Here is a 23,675-nt window from a genome sequence, read left to right on the forward strand (position 1 = left end):
TCGAGTTTCATCTGGTTACAAGCAGATTCGCTCGAGACGAGACCTTCGTCGTATTATCTCTGGTTTTTTTTACGAAAAAACACGTCGATCGGATTAGATTTTGGCCTTTTCCATTATTTGTTTCTGTTCTGACTGAAGTTATCATGACAATTTGAATTTTTAGAGAATTTTTAATCAGTAATGAAATGATACTGTTGCGGTTCTCGACGGACGAGTGAATGTAAACTGAATCGTTAGATGTTTTTGCGTTAATAATTTGGGCTGGTCCGATTAATCGATCAATTGTTAATCGCAGTTAAAAATTGTAGTTGAGTTAATCGACTCGATCAATTCGATTAAAAGTTTTTAAAAGTTTGTTAATTAACTTGATTTTTTTTGAAAAAAAGAGGATTAGATGTCATAAATGATGTTTCATACACAACGAGAGATTCGGATAAGTAACCACATTTAAAATATTTGAACCAATATTTTAATGAAATTAGATTCAATGTGTGGAACTTGATGATTTCAGTTTCAGATTGAGTTTGATGGGCATTTTAGAGAACAAAATCAAAATTTATTTTTCCCACTATGAACTGTACATTTTCCGTATTCTTGGAAGCATCAGCTCATCTCCTCACTAGTACCATTCGAGAGGAGTTTCTAGGCAAGCAAGCAACAGTACAATCGAAAGTACTTTCGAAATCGGGGAATAATAACCAAAAATAACAGATTTATTTTAAAAAATGACAGCATCCAAGTGAAGAATTTACAGGTTTTGGCAATTATGTTCAGCATATTAAATTGCTTGAATAGGGCAGCCTTAATTTCTTAACCAATTCCTATATTTGTTTACATGTACAGAATAAGTGAGTGATATCATTAAAATATATTTTTATATCATCTTAATGCTATATGATCACAAAAAATATTAAAATTCGATTAATCGATTAATTTTTTTTTTATTAACCAGTTAAAAATTTTAATCGATTCCCAGCCCTATTAATAATCAATATGCGGTGCATATTGATTATTAATTGATTATTATATTGATTAACCCTTTGAATAAGGTTCGCTGCACAAAAAGCCACCTGTTAAAAAAAATTTTCCTCAGCCTGGCTGTGGTTTAGGTTCGGCCGATTTTGAAACATTTATTTTCTGACATTCAATAATGCTATTAGATGGCATCACAAAATGGGTTTTTTTTTTAAAAATTGACTTATATGTGAACAAACTTTAGCTCTACAGGGAGATGAAAAATTTTGATTTTTCCTCATTTTATCTAAAAAAAAATGTGAGCAATAACCTGGACAAAACATATAAATTTTTCAGCTACATGCTCTTTTATTAAAATTATTGCTAATGTCTATGTTTATTTAGTTTCTAGGTGGTTTCATGGGTAGAACTACTGCACACTCAGTGGGGTAAGAAGTGTGACATTTTCTTGTTGTTGGGGTCTAATATGACATGCTTGCAAGTGGGGAGATTGAGTTATATGTTTCTTAGGAGGTTGGTGTCCTTCCCTTCTTTTTTTTGAAGAAAAAGACTGAAAGTAACATCCACATATATTAGTAAAGTATTTACTAATAAATACTTTACTAATATTAATAAATAAAATTACTAGTAAAGTACTTACTAATATACGGTGAATGGTAAATGCGACAAATTGGTTATATCATATATAATAATTACCGATTATTATGCGTAATTGACAATTGTCTTAGTAAGTTTGATAAATTTATCACCTTTACCGGTGAATATGCACAATACCCTAGAGTCATTAGTAAATTTGATGAATGCGAAAAAATATCACTTTTGCCGGAGATTATGAATAATACCAAAGCATCGTTGGTAAATTTGATAAATATTGAAGACATAATCACTTATACTGGTGATTATGCATAATACCCAAGTGCTGTTGATAAATGATAAAAAAAATTATCACTTTTACCGCTGATTATATAAACTACCCAAGCGTACCCGATTAATTTGATAAATATTTGAAATTGATCACTTTTACCGGTTATCATGCATATTAATAAAACTAATGTAATTGATGAATTCGATATCCGTTATATTCAGGTTCGATTGAAGGATCCGTCAAACAGGAGTTTGTTATTTTTGGATCTGATTAAAAACGTACATAAACTTGTAAAAAATCATCAAAGAATTTGTTAAATGAGAGTTCGTTATATCGCTGTGCGCATCGGAAAATTTGTCAAATGACAGTACACGGTACAATTGCAAAATTTATCAAATAGGGGTTCATAATGCTGAGGTCCGTTTATAGAATTTGTCAAATAGGAGTTTGCTATATTCGGCCTGATTGTATATGCACATAAACCTTAGAGGACAAAGACATAAACTTTTAAAAAATCATTAAATCAAAGAGTTTGTTAAATGAGAGTTCGTTATATCGGTTCATAATCGTAAAATTTGTCAAATGACAGTTCATTATATCGGAATAAGGTCGTAAAAATTTATGGAATGAGAGATCAGCATTATCGCCAATAGGAGTTACTTCAGGGATGTTCAGAAAAACTTGTTAAATCAGAGTTCATTATATACGGTTTTTACGTTTTTTCATTTTTTTTTGATGTCGTTCAAAATAATGGAAACATTATAAGTCATTAATAAGCACATGCTTGTCAGAAATTTTATAATGTACTTGAATATTCTATAAACTTTTGGAACAGCCTTCATTTGTATTTGTTTTCTTGGCATAAATTTTTTTTTATTGTCAAATGAGTTGTTGAATGCCAATCGCATCTGGTTTGTAAAACAATATTTTTTACACCTTCATGCGTTTATTTTCATTCGTCTGAAAATCCACTCTTTTTCAAGTTTCTTATAAACTTTTGGGACAGGGTGTAACTAAGTCTGAAAAAAAAATGGCAACACAAATGCCTAGTAATTTCCTACTCATAAAAATTCCAAGCATCTCCTCTCCATCACGCCATCACCAGTGCAGCGGTAGAGCACAAATCTATCTGGATACTCACTTGTCGTCAGAAATTTCGAACAATGGGTATTCTGTGATGCATCATAGACATAAATGACGCATCTTAATCAAACTTGACGGAGTAGCATTTCAACAGATTGTCATTCACATGTACAAAAGGCAGTAGGAAGATGGAAGATGCAGAATTTGTCGGTAATATCTAGTCATCAGTTTCCAAGTATTGGATTAGCATAGGTATAACTTTAGCATCCGATGATCCCATAATATCCCCTAAATTTCAATCGGATCCTCACAATGACGAAACCGGATCATTATCCCATACACGCCACACAATTGTCCATCCAGCGTGCCTAAGACAACTATATACATATATATATTTCAAGGATATGATATACTCTTGCTCTCGTATAGACGCACAGTGGCCATTGAAATGACCGATTGTCATTATAGCGGGGACACAATGGGTCGATTCGAAAACGTATTTCCTTCTCTTCCGTCTCTGTACATGCTTATACTACGAGTGAGTTGGACATTGCCGGCCGGACACGGAACAGAATTAGCGACATTCCATTAGCGCACCCTCCAGCGGTCTCTGGCAGTTCAACCGTCTCGGAATATTGATTAATTACCGACAGATTTGATTCGGAATGCGTATTACGCGGGCATTACATCACGTCGATGGACTCGTATGTAATGCCGCCTGCTGTTGTGTGTGCGTTTGTCAGTCTCTCTCTCTCTCTCTCTCTCCACAGCGACCGGGCACCAAAATATATTGGATCCTTGTATTTCTGGAGGCATCCAACATGGGATGATGTTGGAAGTTCGTTAATGATTAATATAGGTTTCAAATGATTTTAGTTATTAATTTGCTTTCTGTGTGGAGCTGAAACTGATACCGTTTAATAATATATGGACAGATATTATTGTATAGAGTGTGCGCAGGGTGCATAGCTAACACCTCACACCGCAAATTACTGGCGAACCGTTGATCCTAGAGGCATACTTCCAATTAGGAAAAAGGGCCCAAATAACGCGTCAACTTCGGATACGTTATTTATGTTGCAAGGGGTTGTATTGTTATTGAAATACAAAAAAGTAACTTTTTGTACGAACACATCCTGTGCGATAAAACCCAGTTGGGGAAAGTTGCTGCCCTGTTCCTCCCGAGGCCAAGAAAGAAAATTTCACGTTTCCAAGTGCAATATTCGCTGAGATATTTGAATTCAAATAACGGAGAAAAATTGGGGCAAAAATAAATATAAATGGGAGTAAAACGCCTTTCAACCGCATTTTATGCTGTTTTTCCCAACTTTGCTCCGTTTTTTGGCTGTAACTGTCAATTTTAAATGCCTTTGAGAAGAGTTTATCCCACATGTAGTTAATTTTCATGCTCATATGCACCAACACAACCATCTTATTTCAAGAATCATAACAGATAGTTTTATTTTCATAGGTTTCAATATAAGTGGTGGCAGGGGTACTAACTAAAAATATGAAATACAGGACGTCCATAATTAAAAGATCTTATTTTAATGTAGCATACAGGCGAAAAAAATTATCAGAAAATTGAAGAATTTTGTGGACTTCATGAAGTGATGGGAATTTGTTTCGGGAGTAGGAATTAGTTGATATATCACCACCAGAGGGCGTTTTATTAAGAAATGACACATCTAGGCAAATGCTTACAATTTTAGCAATTGTTAAACACTTTTACAATTTGACATGAATGTCGCTCTCCACTTGTTAATACAAGATATACAGAAGACTGGATGTTGTGAAGATATTTATTATTTGAGATGTTGATTTTTTAAGGAAGGAAAAAACTCTCTGCCTCTACCGGGAGTCGAACCCGGGTCCTGCCACTGCCGGACGAGTGCTCTGACCACTAAGCTACAGAGGAGATAGAGACTTTCCTTCGCTAGAGCGTATATATCTCCTCTGTAGCTTAGTGGTCAGAGCACTCGTCCGGCAATCGAGGGACCCGGGTTCGACTCCCGGTAGAGGCAGAGAGTTTTTTCCTTCCTTAAAAAATCAACATCTCAAATAATAAATATCTTCACAACATCCAGTCTTCTGTACAACTTTTACAATTATTACTGCAACAAAACATGTTCCACATTTCCATCATTTTCATATACCATGTGAAATCGCAAGATGGCAAGTTCCACAATCACCCGAAGTGTGTGCGGGGAAATGTTCAGCACGTGGCGTGAAATGCTGCTTATAAGGTCAGGTAAAGTTCTTGGATTGCCACGACTTACCAGACGTTTCAAATGCCCCCAAAGCCAAAAATCACATGGATTAAGGTTCGGGGAGGCCATAGATTAGAGAAGTACCGGCTGATGACACGTTCCTCAGTAAAATGTGTTTTAAAAATATTCTCAACACACACCGCAATGTGTGGAGGAGCACCGTCTTGCTGTGTTCATTGTGTCTGCAAGGTAGTGACGTGCCTGCACAGCCGGAACAATTTCGTTCTGTAATAGCAATGCATATCGCTTCCCGGTGATCGAACACGTGACTGGACCTGTAGAACGTAACTCCTCGTAGTGGTAGGACCGAGAATAAATGATGCAGTAAATCCACACCATACCGTCACTTTTGGTGAATGCAATGGAACCTCTAGGATACCGTACGGATTTTCTGGTTCCCAAATTCGGCAATTGTGATTATTGACTGTACCATCCAAGTGAAAATGCACTTCGTCTCTCCAGGGGATATTCCAAGCCCATTCTGAATCGACCTCAATCACGACCACCTAGATAACTGTGTAATTTAGGAGGTCATGTTTCAACACGAGCTAGAAACTGCAATGAGAACCGGAGTCGAGAGTGTTATAATCATGTGGAAGCAACAACAAGTGGAAGTTTGCACGGATAATATCGGAGGGTATTCCGCATGATCTTATGGACAGGTGAACGTGGCCTATCCAATGACTGCTACTCGCCGGACATCATCTACCACGAAAATTTGAAGCTCTGTCCTCTTCCACCAGAAGCGAAACCTCCTGTACTGTTTCTATAGGAACGTGTTTTGTTCCTCTTCCAGGACGAACAGCCAACGATCCTTGTGATTTCAAATTTCGTTATCATACTCCGAAGGTTTTTAACATTCATTGGACTTTTTCGAATCCTCTTCCAAGTCCGATATTTCCGTAGAGCAGTTACTGCTGTTTTGGTAAAACAATTTGACCAAGGAAGTGCGATCTCGTAAACTTATCGCCATTGTGAGCAGCAAACACATTGAGAAACAAGATCTCCGCGAATGTTTCCCTAGGTTTTATAGCAGCTGCTGCGTGACATCACATAAATTTACATGTTTACTACAGGTATTCAAAGTGAAACGCTCTCTAGTTGCGACATGTACAACTATTTTTTCCCCCCCTGAAACAAATTTCCATCCACTTCATGAAGTCCTCCACAAAATTTCAAGCTTTTCTGATGACTGGTTTTGCCTGTAGGCTACTTAAAAATAGGGTCTTTTAATTATGGATGGTCTGTACAATCAGTTAGAAAGACAGGAAATTTTCCTCCTCTCTGATATATTTTTTCCCTCTCCGAAATCTCATTTCTGCCGGTTTCGGATTATGCACAGAACGAAGATTATATTTCTGATGTTTTCAGATAACGCATTAAATGGTGTTTAAATAGCGTAAACACACATAACAAATGCATTTTGGAAAATCTAAGCAAATCATTTGGAAAACAATTATGTTTAATGAATAATTTATTCAAAAACAACCGCAAAATTGAAATCGGCTATATTTCTCCCCTGCATTTCCTATGAAATCATGCTTCCAAGTATGCACACAAACATTTATAAGCATGCAATTTAGGATTTTTCGAACGGTATGGGAGTAAAGAAAAAAAAAAAGACTAAATTAATCATACCAAAGACAATGCTTTTCGCCTTTTAAAAAATTAATTCATATTTTAGCAGTAAATATTGATGGATTTAAAAATGGATGCTCTCATAAGAAACAAGTGTGTAAAATTTGAAGTAATTGAATGAAGTTTGGTTCTCAAGGAAGACTTTGAATATCAGTTTGTGACGAAAAACAAACACTGAGAAAACGAGATGAAGATATTATTTCTCGTAAACAAGCTATGATTTTTCAATTACAAAAATCTCAGTACAAAAATAACTGACACACAGATTTTAATGCGGTTTGTTGAAAAATATTTTTAGCAGATTTCGCAATTTTTTTCCTTATTAACCTTTTTTTTTGTTTCTTTCATGATTTGAACGTCCCGTATCCCCTTTGATTTAGTGACCCGCAATGAGAGAAAAAAGTTTATCACTGTGCGAACTCGTACAAGGCCCAGGCTTGTGGTGCGAATAGACAGTTTTATCCATTGTCTTATAATTCGACACCATAATGCCCTCTGAATTTTTTTTTCAAGATGTCGTTGTTTTCATGAGCGAATATGTTTTATGTCAGGATTTTTTATCAGGATTTATCCCTGTTCCTCTGTCGCATGATCTGGCCACCCTTTCCTAGGCCTGGAAGTGACTAAATCCGGCCCCGGACAGTAAATCGTCTATGATTCTACAAACGAGGTGAATTTTAACTTAGATTTGCATTGATGACATGCTCTATACAATGGTGAGTTTACTTCACTATGATCTCATGAAGACATTACCATACCCCAGAAGCCATGTTCGTCACCTCTTAAAAGAAGATCTGTTGCAACTATAGCAAAAAGAATGGGACAAAACTAAAGACAAAGACGCATATGAAATCCAACGTCGAGTACAATGGTGCATGCATGTAAGGCCTCGTCTGAAAACAATAGTAGTAACTGAACATGGACTATTCCCGAGTTATCTTCTCGGCTTCCAAAAACCAGATAACGATATTTGCGTGTGTGGAGCCGTGGGCTCTCTATAGCACTACGTATGCCAATGCCCACAGACAGCAACACTTCACTTTGGAAATGTGCCTACTGCAGACCTGTGGACCTCGTTACCGCTAGTTCACACGGTGCGAATCCCCCCCCCCCCCCACCACAACCAGCATTTTCCCGAGTAACAAATAAAGCCATTTTTCACGCTCTTATGGAGATCAGAAACTTATCTCTGAGTTCAAAACGATATTGACATAACTATTATTCTGATCCAAGGATGGAGTAAAGAAAAAGAGATAAAGATAAGGTTATTTGTTCGGAAATAAACATATTTGACAGCTTCATCACATCGTTTTATACGATAACAACAAAGAGAGGAATCGCGATTTGTTCATAAAGCTCCCCATTGTCTGAAATGTTATTTCTCTCTCTCAGAGTCACGTTCAAGTACATACGAGTGATCAAGCAGTAAATTCTAATTCAAGGAATATCATTACAGGTTATTTATAACTTTACAGAGCTCCAGAACTTTGCTCCTTGACAAGAGAGTCTGTCGGGCCATCGCAAGGTCATTATTCCACTAACCTCGTCCTATCTTCATTGATGTACAGTAGACTCGTATAATCCGGCAGTGCACTAGTTCAGCCCGTCCAGTAATCCCGTATTCTCAGGCTACAACAACAACAACAACTATTACTACTTAACTGAACATTCACCTCGTACACATTCAGCCGAGGAATTTCTAACTAGTCGGTACATGTCAGACATGTGTTTTCTGAGTGAATGTGAAATTCTAATGTGTGTGTGCCCCTCCAATTTTTCTGTTGTCGGAATTAGGCTTGTTTCTAGCTTGTGCTGCCATCTGTCTTCCATATTCAGAGGTGAAGATGATAAATGCTTTAATTTGTATGTTATGTAAGTATAATGTTGAAGATCTGCCTGCTTTCTCTCTGGAGAGACATTTTCAAATAGGAGACCGGTTTGCATTCACGACTCGAAGCTGCCATCGGATTTCGAATCTAGATACTCACGATTAGAGTTAAGCGCGATGCCCACACTATCCCTCCACTATCCACACACAGCAGTAATATCACAAATCAACTGTACATGTCCCTCGTACATATTTCTCTCGAATCAGTACATGCAGGAACGTGTCACATGTGTATTTGCGTGGCCTTAACGCATATATAATTTACTTGGTTTTCAAGTTCTGCTGGTGCTGCCATCTGTCTTTAATATTTTGAAGTGAAGATGTTGAATGCTTGCATTTTTATGTTATAAACTTATACTACTACTCCTTTTTCCCTACAGAATGACGACCTAGTCCCTATTCTGGCATTTCAGGCTGGCTAACCGTATGTATGAAGTGGGGGGGGGGGACGTGTTACTGAGTGTCCAGGGTCGAACTCTGATATGAGGATGGCTTGGGCAGAGCAGAAATTGCTTAGCCGATGTGAATAATCAGGTAAAATATGTCTCATTAGTCAATCAATGTACGTTGTGTGTTGTTTAAATTTCAGGAGCCTTACGATTACACATGAGAACTTTTGTGAATGTCCTACTTCACCTATGCTAAAGTGTATGCATGTCTATGCATAAAAGTTTACATTATTTAAATAGAGTTTTCTTCTTTCAATTGCATTCAAGTAATCCGGTGATTTTGGCAATCTGGCATAACCCTGGTCGGATATGTGACAGATTAACGACTATCTGCAGTATATTTTCTTCCATTTCAACCCCTTCCCCCAATCACTTCCCCCAGAAGGAATAAATTTTGTAATTTTCTTATAAATCCCATTTTTTTTGTGGAATTCATTGTTGTTTTTTTCACCCTTTCTGTTTTGCGCATTGGTGCACAATTGTACAATCTTATCCTTATCTAGGCTAAAATCAAGGCCAGAAATCTTACGCATGTCATTCTTCAACGCATTATTTTTTCCGCGAGCCACTCCTTTTTTTTTTTACCATTGGCTTCATTTATGATTCAAAGACGTCACGTATATACGGGACTGAACTATATTTGAAATAAATGAAATTCTCGATGTCCCAATTAATTTATTTTAAGAAATTATAATTTTTTTATTTTCCCTTTGAAAGTTTTGGAAGGAAAATTTCGAGTGCTTGCTAGTTGCCCGGTTCAGCAAAACAAAACTGAATTATTCCGGGAGATGAAGCTGCAGATGGCCTCTCCAAAAAAGTCACTTCGTACATTGTAATACAGCATAGGGCGCATATCGTATAATCTGGCATATTTGACATTAAACGAAGAATCCTTAAAACAGTGTTCCCCTCAACCTTTTTTTGATCTCAGAGATCACTAAAATGTCTAAAACAATTGGATGGGCCGCTAATTCACAGTGAGCAGACTGAATTTATTATTTGAATCACAAACGTGAATATAATTAAAATTAGTACATGTCATTGAAAATTTTTCATTTTAACAGAATTGAATTTTCAAGTCTGTCTGATCTGTCTGAGCAGCTGTCTTATTTTCACGAACCACCTCTGGTTCACGGACCATAGATTGAGAAAGATGGCCTTAACGGATGCTCCATCATTCCTCCAAGGCTCCACGGCACCAGGTCATTGCTGTCTTAAGATCAAACTATTGGAGATAATTACTTGGCGGTACATACGCAACGCATGCAGGATGGTTTTAATTTTAAGGCGTTGAGGAAAGGGACTTGGGTCCCCCCCCCCCCCGAATGTTATTTAAGCCCCGTTAAGCTCCAATTGAAAACAAAAATATATAGATGAGGGGGTCGAGGATTATCAAAAAAGACATACGAAGCAACATAATTAACAGAAATGCTGATAAATATCCAAACAAAAATGTGGGCACATGGGCGTCGAAGCCGGGTCGTACCTCGAGATAGAGCACACCCAAGAAAAATTCAAGAAATAAAAAGCTGTTTAAAGCTCAAGCCGAACATTAAGAAGTTTCAAACACTTCTAACGCCCCCCGACGAAAAATCTAGTGTTTTGAGAGTTATTGGAAATTCAGAAATAATTTCAAAGATAATTAATGTTTTTCATAATTTAGAGCCCTTTGGGACCAGTTAGTGGCTAACTAGTCCCATGTCTAAATTAACAAAGGAATCGAAATAGCCGACTATTTTTAGAAAATAGCTATTTTACATAGAAAAACGATTAAATTCCAAATAAAAAGAAAAATCTTTAAAGAGCTTTGGCCCCTAAAATCCGTACTGCTTCATTTAGAACTGGGAGATACTTTCCAGATTTAATAGTAAGGTGCTTGATACATTATAAAGGGCCGTTATAATGAATTCGGGGGATTCTGAGCGAAATGTTTTTTGAAGCCTATGATTTCATATATATATAGGCTACATATTTTTTGACAATATGCCAATGTGATGATATATGCTAATCTTTTTCTTTAATGTAAAATACTTTTTGTAAACCTCAGGGACATGGAATTGTTTCTCGCGAGATGTTGATGGTTCTCTCTGGGGTAGGATGTATATTGTATGTATGTATTTTTTTTTCACATTGAGAAAATATATAAATGCTCTCTCCAGGAAACCCCCGTATGGCCAATAATAGTCGCCGGGCCTGGGTAAATCATTCCTAAGCTACATATTTCTAGAGGCCAAATTTGGCACCCAAAAGATATACATAATTACAGAATTTACAGAAATGCTAAAAACACCTTAATGAAAGAAATAATTTTAAGATTACCAATAAAATAATTTCATGATTGTTGAAAATGTGATTAAAAATGTAATTAATGAACAAATAGTTACAGAATTACTGAAAGAAATAATTGCAGAACTGCTGAGAGATATAATTTCAGAATTACCAAGATTAATTTCAGATTATAGCACGGATCCCTTTAGGGAATTTTTGGTGAGATTTCAGGGGGTGGGGGTGGGTTCTGTGAGCTTGATGAGAGAACAATTACAAGTACAAATACCACGCCACAACAGGCAAATTGCCCAACGAGGTGGCTGACTTAAGAACATCATGGATCCCCGAGCCATTTTTTGGAGGCCCTACCTACTACTGCTACACCACACACATGCACCCCGCCCACACCCCCCCCCCGCGGAACCCCCAACGAATCGTTACATGCGAGAATGTGCGTGTACGTGTAGTGAAACCTGACGTGAAGTTTTTTGTTTCTCTGTAATGCTTGTTATGCGTAGTGCTGCCATCTGCCACCAGTTTTTCTAGCTATGAGTGAAGTGTTATGATTGAATGATTTATCGTTGTAGGACTGTTGCTCTCTGTGGCGAGACTTTTTAACGGGGAGATCGGCTCGCATTTGCGCCTTGAAGTTGGGAACCACAGAAAACCAACTTCAGCCGACCACCACTGTGGGGTTCGAACCCGGATCCTCGCATCGCGAGTCCGTCACTATAACCACTCGACCATTACAGCGGCTCACAATTAACGCATTGTGATTCGACAATTGCATTGCTATATAAGGAATACTATTTTGTAAAGAGGTCCGCGGTCTTCATCTTATTGGCACAAAAGAACCCTTGTGTAAAAATGAAAGCGCATGACATGAATTTCTCAATGCAAATTAGTTAAATCGAGTGTCGGACGTGATTCAATGAGTAAGGTTGAAAACGCTTACTTTAGCCGTTTGTTCTTCTAAGTGGGCATCACAAGGTCACTAAAAGACAATTTTTCGGTGAGAAAGTTCTATTAAAAAAAAAAAAATACATATATTTTATTGCTTTCAATTTTCGGCAAACGATTTTTGTTCTTATTTTGTCTTATCTCCTCTCTTTAGCAAGTAATAAAAGAGAAAGAAGAAAAAAAAAAATAGATGAGTAGGATGTTAGCTTATAAATATAACACTCGAATGCACGAAGAAATGAAACGAAAAATACCGAAAAGAGGTAATTTCGTTGTCAAATAAATCACCGAGAAGTCCTGTGTCTCAAGTTAAAGACAGAGACGGAGAAGTTATCAGAGAAAAGAGCACCTTTTTATAATGGCTCGTGCCTTATCTCTCGGGCTACTACTTGCTCGGGTTGTAAGAAGTCCAGGGAGCAATCCATCATGATCATGAGCTCGGGAATGTCTTATGAACAAGAAAATGAAAAGAGAAAAGTGAAATAAGGTTATGACGATGGCGCAAAAGAGCGATGACTAAACGCATTCGGTCTCATCGTGACATTTACACTGGCACTGTTCCGCTGAAATCACACGCACACATTTAAGAAAAGCTCCATCTATGTGTGGTTATTATATTACTCTTGTTATCGTAATTATCTCATACAGATACCATGAGATAATAATTAGAAGGTTGGTGATGGATTTTTTTTTCTAGACTTGAGTCGTTCTTCTATAGAGAAAGTGACGGAAATTTCTATTCGTGTTCTTCTTTCAATTGCATCTAGCTTTGGAGTTATTTTTGTTTATGTGGAGGGTAATAAACAAAACGGGACGAGGATGATTTAGATCAGTGATTCCCAAAGTGCGGGTCACGTTAATGAACTAGCCGGGGGGGGGGGGGGTCGCGAAATATTTTTCAGAACAAAAACGTCACGAGGTAACTAATTGACTACGTTTGAAACGTCATTTTGGAAGAAATAGATTTTTATCTTTTTTATTTTTCATGAAAGACTTTCTTCTTTGATTCCGAAACAGTGGATGTAGTTTCAGCAACATCTATTTTAATTACTCCTTTGCAATGTAAAGGAGTAATTAGAACAACATTGCGTTTTTTACGTACCAGTAACCCGTGTATAAAAACGCATTTTATACGAATTATGCTATTTTTGACATTTCATGAGTTTGAAACATGATTTATAAAAATATATTCATTTTATTATTACGAAATTTTGATATGACATTTTGATATATATCGCTAATGTTTTATACGAAAATTATACTCTTATGGGAACATCACTCTATAGAAGTATGAAACGTTTTTTCAGTTCTTTTGCAGTACAGTAGATGATATTGCTATGACATCACAGTTACTTGTACTGGATAGAATGTTCTCTATTATTCGAAAACATTCTCGCTGGTAGAGGGTTGTAGTTTTCGCTGCTATGAATGGGGGATCAATGGCCACCCACCAAAATTTCCGGGGGGGGGGGAGAGCGGTCCACGACTAAAAGTATTCAGGAACCCCTGGTCTAATTAGTGTTTCCATAATGTTTCTGAGTCACCACTATTTCCCTCCTTTTCAACAAGAATTTTATTATCGACCCCTCTCTCCTCCAACTTCCACTGTGAAATTTATTCAAAATGAAACAGCGACTACACACTGCCATTAGTTATCAAATTGTTTTGTAGTTGTATTGTATTTGAAAAAGAATAAATTATTTTTTGCCTATATTTCCTCGATCGCATATACTACGAACAAAAATGCCAACTGCTTGGAAAGGACAAAATAAATTAAATTCTGTTGTCCTGACTGACTTCCCAAGTATACTCAAAAAACATTAAAAATTTGGGACCACACAGTTTTTTTAAGCAGGAATGCAAGTAAATTACGCCGAGCTCTACTCTAAAGGCGATTACAGCGGCTTACAATAGGCCTTACAAGCTGTTAAGTCAGACGCAATAAGAAGAGTGTGCTACTGATGTTAATTTACTATATTTAAACATAAACTGTTAAAATTTTGTAGCAAGTATGCCGATTCAACTTATGTTATTTCTAAAAAATATCTATTAATATCATACTATATTTATTTTTTTATGTGTGCACATTATTTTCCATAAATTCAGTTTTGAAGTATCGATCGTTGTGTGTGTGTGTTTTTTTGATAGATGGCGGATTGGGAGCTTCAGTTAAGTGATGTTTCTTAATGTAATACTGTACCGTATAATTATTTTGTAAAAGACATATTTTGGGTAGTAAAATTTCCTTTCTACCTTTTTGATGGTTATGGGGGAAAATAACAAAGAAAGACACAATTTTTATCATGGTTAATAAGTTTACAAAATATGGACACTTGGAGTCTGAGAATGACTGAGAGAACGAGAGTACTTCCGTGAACACGGAGTTTCTGCTGCGCAGAAAAACATTTCCCTATATTGTATAGAGGTAGTATGATCTTTTTCTCATTCCACACAGATATCGAAATTCTGTGCACAGGGGAAGAACAGGTCTGTGTAGGTGAAACTAAAGAGAATGTACCCACTATCTGGAAAATAAAAAGGATCTTTAGTACCACCGAAATAAAAATTCTCAATATTTGATTATATGAATTATATAAATCTGAATATTTTTGTTCAGTTCAGCAAGATTTTCTTCTTCATTTCAGCCTGATTTTTCTACGAGACTCGAACAATTGACAAGGACCACATAATTTTAGGCCCCCGATAAAAGCTTTGCTTCCCCCGGGCTGCGGATTTATCGTTTTGTGGGGTATGCAAATTTTGCGGCAATTCATTCATTCATTCTAGTCCAGTTTTCTTGACTACTCATTCCCACCAAATTAGCCGCTCCGGACTATAGCCTGCCACCTCGTTGGGCATTTTGCCTGTTGTGGCGTTGTATTTGTATTTGTATTTGTATATGGCCCCCGGTTGAGAACCACTGATGATCTAAAGGATGTTTTAATACAGATAAAGTAACACTTTCTAAAATTTCATAACTTGACAGAGCAAAAAATGGAAATTCTCTTCTAATGAGAAGTCGGCCATAACGAACATTTTTCTCGTGATTGTAAATTCGTTATAACGGACTTTTACTGTTCATAGATCACTTCAGTGACGCGTGACACAATTCAAGAGCCGCTGTGGTGGTCGAGTGGTTACAGTGACGGACTCGCGATGCGAGGATCCGGGTTCGAACCCCACAGTGGTGGTCGGCTGAAATTGGTTTTCTGTGGTTCCCAACTTCAAGGCGCAAATGCGAGCCGATCTCCCCGTTAAAAAGTCTCGCCACAGAGAGCAACAGTCCTACAACGATAAATCATTCAATCATAACACTTCACTCATAGTTAGAAAAAAAAAACTGGTGGCAGATGGCAGCACTACACATAACAAACATTACACAGAAACAAACTTTACGTCAGGTTGCACTACACGTACACGCACATTCCCGCATGTACCGATTCGTTGGGGGGTTCCGTGGGGGGGTGCATTTGGAGTGTAGCAGTAGTAGGTAGGGGCCTCCAAAAATGGCTCGAGGATCCATGATGTTCTTAAGTCAGCCACCTCGTTGGGCAATTTGCCTGTTGTGGCGTTGTATTTGTATTTGTATAAGTGGTCCATGGCACACTCCCAGTTCACTTGAGTTGCCTGTGGCACATTTATAGATCACTTAAGTGGCCCACACTCTCGTAAAAAAGAATGAGCACCCCTTATGTAGACTGTATAGATTTACATATAGCTTACCTGGTTGCTTCAAACGGAGCTCTAAACATGCAGCGGAACAATACCTTGTCTTGGTAAACAGTTCGGAGTAAACAAATGCACGCACAGCCACTGGTCAAAATTCGAAAAACCAGAAAATTATATTTCCGACTCCGGTGCCAGGTACAAAGAAGAAAAACAAATTTTTCTCAAAGGCACACTTTAGTCGATTGAAACATAGGGGCCGTTCAAGTATTACGTAAGCAAATTTTTAGCCATTCTTGAACCCCCCCCCCCTTGTCAGCAAAACTCTGCAGAGACGTACACGGGGGGGGGGGCATAGAGGGGCTCGTGCCCCGCCCCCCTCAACGATCAAAAATTTATTTTTTTAATGCAAAAAATATTTTTTAACTTAAAATTTCGGAAGAAAATACATTTATATGTTATTATAATGAATTTCAGTGAATTTCAATGTTATTTGAAGGCCATAAACTCAAAATTTATCTTTAATAAATTCATTGCGACCCATCCTCTAAGCCATATAATGATAAATCGCATAAGCCCGCGGAGCAAATGTGGCCCTGGGGGTTATCTGATGCGGCCTGCCCTCCTTAAACCTAATTTTGTAAAAATGAACTAAGCGGCACATTTACAGATCGCTTAAGTGTCCCGTGGTGCATTTCTAGAGCATTTAAGCAGCCCGTGACACATTTTCAGATCACTTAAATGACCCGGGACACAGTTCCAGAACACTTAAGCAATCCGTGGCACATTTAGAGATCCCTTGAGTGACACGCCCCAGTTTTAGAGCACTTAAGTGGCCCCCAGTGCGGTTCTACATCACTCAAGCTATCCGTGGCACAGTCTCAGATTATTTAAGTGATCCACGGTATATAATTACGAATCACTTGAGTGATGCTGGCACAGTCCCAGAGCACTTAAGCTGCCCGGACGCATTTCCAGATCAATTGGATCCGCGAAACATTTAGAGATCACTAAAATGGTTCTGTAGGGCACTTATCAATAGGGAGGAATGTTATTTCAAGTGCCCACAAACTATCGAAAGGTTTTCTCGTTTTTGGCGCACCGAGTAAGATGCCAGTAAAAAAATTTCATGTTTCCATAAAGGCTGGTTGATAAGTGCATCCAAAGCATTATTTGGATAAGCATTATCCAAACCCTCCCTCCCCCCTTGTCATCAAAAGTCAGCAAATCGGGAACCCCCCCCCCCATCGATGCTGATGTAATACTTGAATGGCCCCATACGTGTCTGAGTACCTTATTGATGCATGAAGTTTCACTCATTCATTGTGGTACACTCCATCCCTTTAGGCAAAACCGGGAATCCTTGACACAAGTGAAAATTGAGGGAAAAGGAATGTGGGCTCTTGTCTCATTTATCGGCATGTGTCAGTATGTGCACAGCCTCTCCATTGCTGCCAAAGGCTCTTTTTAATTGCTTTGGCGACGGAGGCTCCAGCAAGATTCGCGGCACAGTGTGGAAACAGACGATTTTTCCGTTCGATTTTTTTTTTCTTGTTAAATGTTTTCGAAAAAAATCAAATAATCTATGTTGGAGAGTTTTATTTCTGAAGCAGTTTTTTGAGAGTGCTCCGTCCAGTGCTACAAAACACCAGAGTGCTGAAAGGCATTTTTGCTGAAGCTCAGTAATGCCCTTTCATTAAGCATTAGGAATGTTTGATGACATTATAACTAATTTACATACAGTGCGACAACCTGGTTCACATTCAGAGAGAATTTCTAAACCATATAAAATTTTAAGCTTCGATAATATTCTGCTGTTCAGTTAAATTCTGACGTACAGACTGTGGACATAATTACATAGAGGGGGGTTTCATCAATCTTTTTTGCTCCATACTCGTGGTAATGGGGAAAAAAATATTAATTTTTCTTCAATGGTGAAATAAGTGCTGCACTATGAAAATCTTTATGAGAATCTAAATCGGTGATTTTTTCCCAGCGGTGATTCTCACCCGAGACCCATAAAGGAACAATTAGATTTTAAAGGGGACAATTTGAGTTTTTCCATGAAGGCCTGGAACCTTGAAGAACTCCATTTTTTATGTCAGTTCAAATTTTCAATTTTTAAACAATTTCTTGACGATTTCTTTCTTTTATTTTTCTCTTTCGATGGAAGAGGTTTGACTAAGGGTTTTTGATGTTTTCTGTTCCACGAAAAATTTCTGCCAGTAAGTGCACTGACTCCCCCTCCGACTATAAAATGAAGAAAAACGAAGGTCACGAACTCCTTTACAGAATAAAATTCCGTACATAGCAATGTAAAAACAATGAGTTAACTGAAAATAAGGCCTTACCGGGAGCTGTTCGGCCATGATCCGCTATTTCTTTCCTATGCTTCGCCCGCAGTTGTGGTGGGCATCTATCATCAGAGGTGAGTCTGGTACTACCGAGTGTCGACGAGGTGACCTTTTTATCAACTTTTCTAGCTTCACTTCCTGTAGATTATTGTCGTCGGCACTCGGTAGTATCAGACTCACCTCTGAATATGCTCGCCACAGTTGTAGGAGAAACATCGGAAAGAAACAGTAGACCCCTGGCCCGGTAAGTCCTTATTCTCAATTCGACGCCGTCTATGAAAGCCTATGCTGATTTAATTGTTTTCTTATCCAAGCTCACGGACTCCCCTGAAGTCTGTCCAAAGACCCTGATTAACAACCATTGCTTCTGACTTAGTAAAAGTAGACAGAAATAGAAGGGAGACGCAAAGATCCCGAGTTTTAAAATTTAAGGAGGCAAAGCAAAAAAGAATGGCACTAACATAAAAAAAACACCACTTTATTAATGGAAATATGAAGTTTCAACGGAGGGAGGGGTACCCCTTGACAAAACTATGGGGGAGACATCAGAATTTCAGAGTTGTTTTGGTGGGCAAGGCTTGAAAAGGGATTGAGAGTCGTTGATCTAAATACATAATATAAGGTATTACCGAAAGCTATATTTGATGTGTATATATCTTATAAGGGGTCATTCAAGTATTACGTCAACATCGAGGGGGGCGGGAGAGGTTTCGGATTTGCTGACTTTTGATGACAAGGGGGGGGGCAGGGGGGTTTGAAGGTTGCTTACGTCATCAACCACCCCTTTTTGAAGATATGAAACATTCTAAGCTGCTGACGAGGGGCTCAGTGTTTTGCTGACCTTTGCTGACGGGGGGGGGGGGTCAATAATGGCTGAAAATCTGCTTACGTAATACATGAATGGCCCCTAAAATATTTGAGTCATAATTTCAAGTGGGGACGTTCATTCTCTAAAATATGAAACCAAGGGTAACACGTCTGAGTAAAAGTGTCACGGTGAAAACGTTTCAGTAATTTCAACTAATATCGAAATTTGGCTATTAGATGGATAACCTGAAATCTGAATACCAGTAATGGCTGAGTGCATACAATTGCCATCGTTCTCTGCAAAAGAGGAGCTGGCACCAGTAGTTATACAGGTAAAGATGTTTCTCTGTAACGCTGCAGCTTTTTAATTTTTTGGTTCAAATCACAACAGTCAGTACCGCTTAATGTGATCGCTTCAGGACAAAGGGTTTCCGATAAAAATAACTGATTGATAACTATATCCAAAAAGTGCCGTTCACAAGTGCGGTGACCATACATCCTGTTCAACAAAACGGAATCTATAGTAAACAGGTATTGGTAAAACGGGACACACACAACTCTATTTTTCTTTCCCATACAATTCATTGCAAATTGTCCAATCATTCCATTTTTTTAAAACGGGACTTTTTTCCCTTTTAAGTTAAAAGCCTGCATTTTTTTATTCAGCCATTGTGAGCCGTTAGTATGGAACGGTCTGATGTATATCACGAATTACGATATTTGTTTTAATGTCTACACAAGGCGTTTCATAGATCCCTTGAGAAAGTCTCTCGGAAAAAGAAATTTGAAACTGGTCAACTGAAAAAAACTGATGAAGAACTGAAGGAGAGGGCTTTCTTTTTTCGTCATACATTTGCTTTCACAAAAGGAAGGCCTTGCAAAAACACCTCCACACGCAGATGGATCAGAGTGAATACTACGTACTGATTACGACATTAAGTACGGAAATGTTTACCAACAAAGGAAGTGAAGGGGAACACCTTCTAGCCTCCTGTATAGCTTTGCAGACTGATGAAGATACACTTACAGAAAAAAACAAAAACTGGTTAAACCTTAGCTTCAGAATGCGCAAAAAAACTTTGGACGGAAAAAAATCGATGACATTATCCGAAGTCCCAATAAATATAAACAAATTTCTTCCCACTGTATGATATTGCCCCGTTCCGTTATTTGCAAAAATGATAAAAATATTCGAATGGTAACATTCTCGGTGATTCTAATAAGCGGCGTCGACTGTATTTTGAAGACACCAATGCAGACGAACTCGTCAGGTTCTGATGCACAACCAGGCGCAGACTGTTGATACCCGAAGAAACCATGGCTCATATGCAGCATCTGGGAACCTTACTCTATTAGGAGTAACAACAGCAAAGGGTTGCCGATCAAAATGATTATGTAATACCAAAACTAGCTTGTGAACAGAGTAGAACACATTACATAAAGGTAAAGAAATGTTTGATACACTTGGTCTATCCGCAGCAACGCGCTAAAACAACACATGTACGAGTCTCGTAGTAATTTCTTATCCGTATACATTTCTTTAAAGATTGAATGAATCGAAAACAAACGGCATTTAGACACAAACACGCTATTTCTACCACCTATTTGTCTTGTTGTAGGTTTTGTATTTTTGGATAGCAGCCAATCACGTGTTCCTCATCAAGAGACAACAGAGAAGTTTGTATCGCAATAATGTCAACGCATCCGCTCGAAACCGGAGAATTTGCATTTCGTGCTCAACATTTTTGGAGCGTTATGTCTTCGCGTTTAAAATAAGAGAAAATATATTCAAAAAAAGAAAAAAAAAAGCACATTTTACAAACACAATGGAATGAATTCATGCCCAGTAAAAAGGTTGTTGTTTTTTTCGTATTGCCTGATAGTGATGTTTGTCAGGTAAATCATCAAATAAAAGTTTCCCAAGAGATCGCACTAACGTCAGTGATAAGATTCACCACAGTAGCCCCGAAAAAATAAAATAAAAATGATTCTCCGTGTGTGTGTGTGTGCGATATTATCGTCATCCGTCCAGGTTTTTGATATAAAACTGAAAGGGGCACGCGGTGGAACGTGGAGAGAAGTCGGTGGAATCGACTGATATCCCCGAACCACATGCGCATCAAAAAAATTCTAGATACCACGAGTCTATATAAAGTCGATTCCTACACCGGAATTATTCCTTTCCAAAATAATTTTTCCTCATGTGATGTATTCAACGTACGCGCTTTCGGCCCTAAGACGCAAGAAAAACAAGCACTTGGTCCGCAGGTATAGGAGACGGATAGAACTCGTCAATAGGAGGAAAAATTTCACCTCTAGTAAAAGCAAATTGCTAATCCGAAGGTATAGGCGACGGTACTTTAAGAAATTAGCTTCTGCCGATAGCGGTCCCCTTAGGTTCTTGAAAACTTTTGACACCGAGCATTTGCGTTGAACAAGTTGACTCATTTTTACTGGAAGAAAATAAATTTATACACACCGTTGATCTCAGAATCAATTTCTTTGAGGGAAATAAAATAAAGCACACCCAACATGCAGGCTATTGATGTTACCATGTTCATGGATTCCAACCATACGAACGAAGTCATCCCGGTAAGTTATCGATTCTTACATCTATGGCTATTTAACCCTTGAATGTTTTGCTTTGCATACGTTCAAAAGGGTTTTTTAAGCGTTCATTACTGAGACCAGTTTGAAGGTAAAAATTCAGAATCGTCTTTGCACGTAAGGTCAGGTAACATTCTATTTTGTTTTGAATTTTCTGGTGTATGTTCCAATTAATGGCAACAAATCCTTGTTGCGGAGCATGTGTGGCCGTGATTTCGCTAATTTCGCTAATTTTTTTTCATATTAAAAAAAAACTCATTAAAAAAATAGCTTGTGCGCATGATAAAATAACATGGCATCAATAAAATTGAATAAAAATCGATTCAGAATAAAGGAAACTTTCATTCATAAGATTACATAAAAGATTTTACCGCCATTCATTAATACTTGGACTATAAAAAAAAAGTTAAAATTTTTAAAATTTTAAAAATTTTGGAGATTCAAATTTAATTTTGGATAAGATTAAGTCGATAAAATCTCAATATTTTTTTATCATTTTATGAAATGAACAGTTTTCTTTATTTTGAATCATTTTTTTTATTCAATTACATTGATTTCACGCAATTTTATCATGCGCGAAGATGTATTTAATGCATTCTTCTTTGAAATTTTGTGAAATTCATGGAGACATGTAAAAGTTTGTACCGGAATATAGGTTAGCACTCACAATCAAATATATGCGGTAAAAATTTGAAATAACTCAATGGATAAATAAAATTTTTAATAATCTCTCTCTTTCTGCATAAATTTTCAATAATCATTCTCCCAGCCACTTCATTGGTCATTTTGCCTGTTGTGGCGTTGTATTTGTATAAGAAAGTTTTTAAAAAAGGGTAGCGACAACCTTAACATGTTTTGTTTGAATTTCTTTTTTTCACTTTGAGGTTCGAAATTACAATTTTTTTCACTATGGTTTGAATTAATCATAAAGAAGGTATATATTTTCAAAGTAATATTACTTTTCAATAATATTCATTTTATGTACAATTTTTTGTGGCTTCGCACGCCTTCAATAACGCTCTGCATGAGCAGTACAATTCGAAGCGTGTTTTTTTAAATGTTTTTTTTCAAATATGTGTCATTAACTATGAAAGAAATGATCGACTCAAAAAATAAAATAGACAAAAATAAATTTAAAAAAATTGAGCATTTAACCCATTAACGCCGGTTGCCATTCTAAATTTTAAGTTTTTTCTTTGCCAATAAATGGTGAAAGTGGTTCCACTCATTATTTTTTGTTTTAAAAAAATCAAAGTCGTCGTTAATGGGTTAAGGATTAACTGAAGAATTCTAAGATTTTGATCCTTAATAATCCGATCCTAAGATATTGTGATAAAGCAAGAAAATTGTTTAAAGAACATCTTCATCTATATCAGGGCTGGATGAATCTCTTCAAGAATTTAGACGCCGGAATTCACTTTCCATATTCTAGCGTAGAATGCTTGGTTGAAAGTGTGTATGATCAGTGAAAATTTTTACAAGCCCCGGCAGGTCGGGAAACAGGTGCGTCCAGTGCTGATATATATATATATGGGGCTGTTCAAGTATTACGTCAGCAAATTTTTAGCCATTTTTGATCCCTCCCCCTTGGCAGCAAAATTCTGACTCTCTCTCCCCCCGTCAGCAAAATTTCGTCAGCACTGTCCCCACCTAACGCATATTGGTGGGATCAGAAACGTACGTGGGAGGGGGGACATAGGAGGCTCGTTCGCCTCCCCCCAGACGAAAAAAACCCCATTTTTTAATGTAAAAAACATGAAAAAAATTAAAATTTCGAAAGAAAATACTTTTATATTATGTTATTATAATCGATATTTCTGTTAATTTCAATGCTGTTTGAAGGGT

General features: G+C 37.4%; 1 protein-coding gene across 4 annotated transcripts in view; it reads left to right on the plus strand.

Annotated features, from left to right (window-relative positions):
- Positions 1 to 23,675, plus strand: part of LOC149089689 (mitochondrial sodium/calcium exchanger protein-like) — a 73,202-nt gene that overhangs the window by 375 nt on the left and 49,152 nt on the right. The window contains exon 1 of one of the 4 annotated variants that reach the window (XM_089237698.1): positions 21,226 to 21,815. The exons of 2 other annotated variants lie outside the window; for them this stretch is intronic. In XM_089237698.1, coding sequence (XP_089093824.1) covers positions 21,756 to 21,815 — 60 coding nt within the window. In that variant the 5' untranslated portion in view covers positions 21,226 to 21,755. Of the gene's footprint in view, positions 1 to 21,225; positions 21,816 to 23,675 lie in introns of those variants that run through there. One more of the 4 variants, XM_089237529.1, reaches the window with a different exon arrangement.

Source organism: Pholcus phalangioides, unplaced genomic scaffold, assembly GCF_987345545.1.
Source record: "Pholcus phalangioides strain wild (caught in Gottingen) unplaced genomic scaffold, Ppha-v1.0 ptg000001l_1, whole genome shotgun sequence".
Classification (NCBI taxonomy): Eukaryota; Metazoa; Arthropoda; class Arachnida; order Araneae; family Pholcidae; genus Pholcus; species Pholcus phalangioides.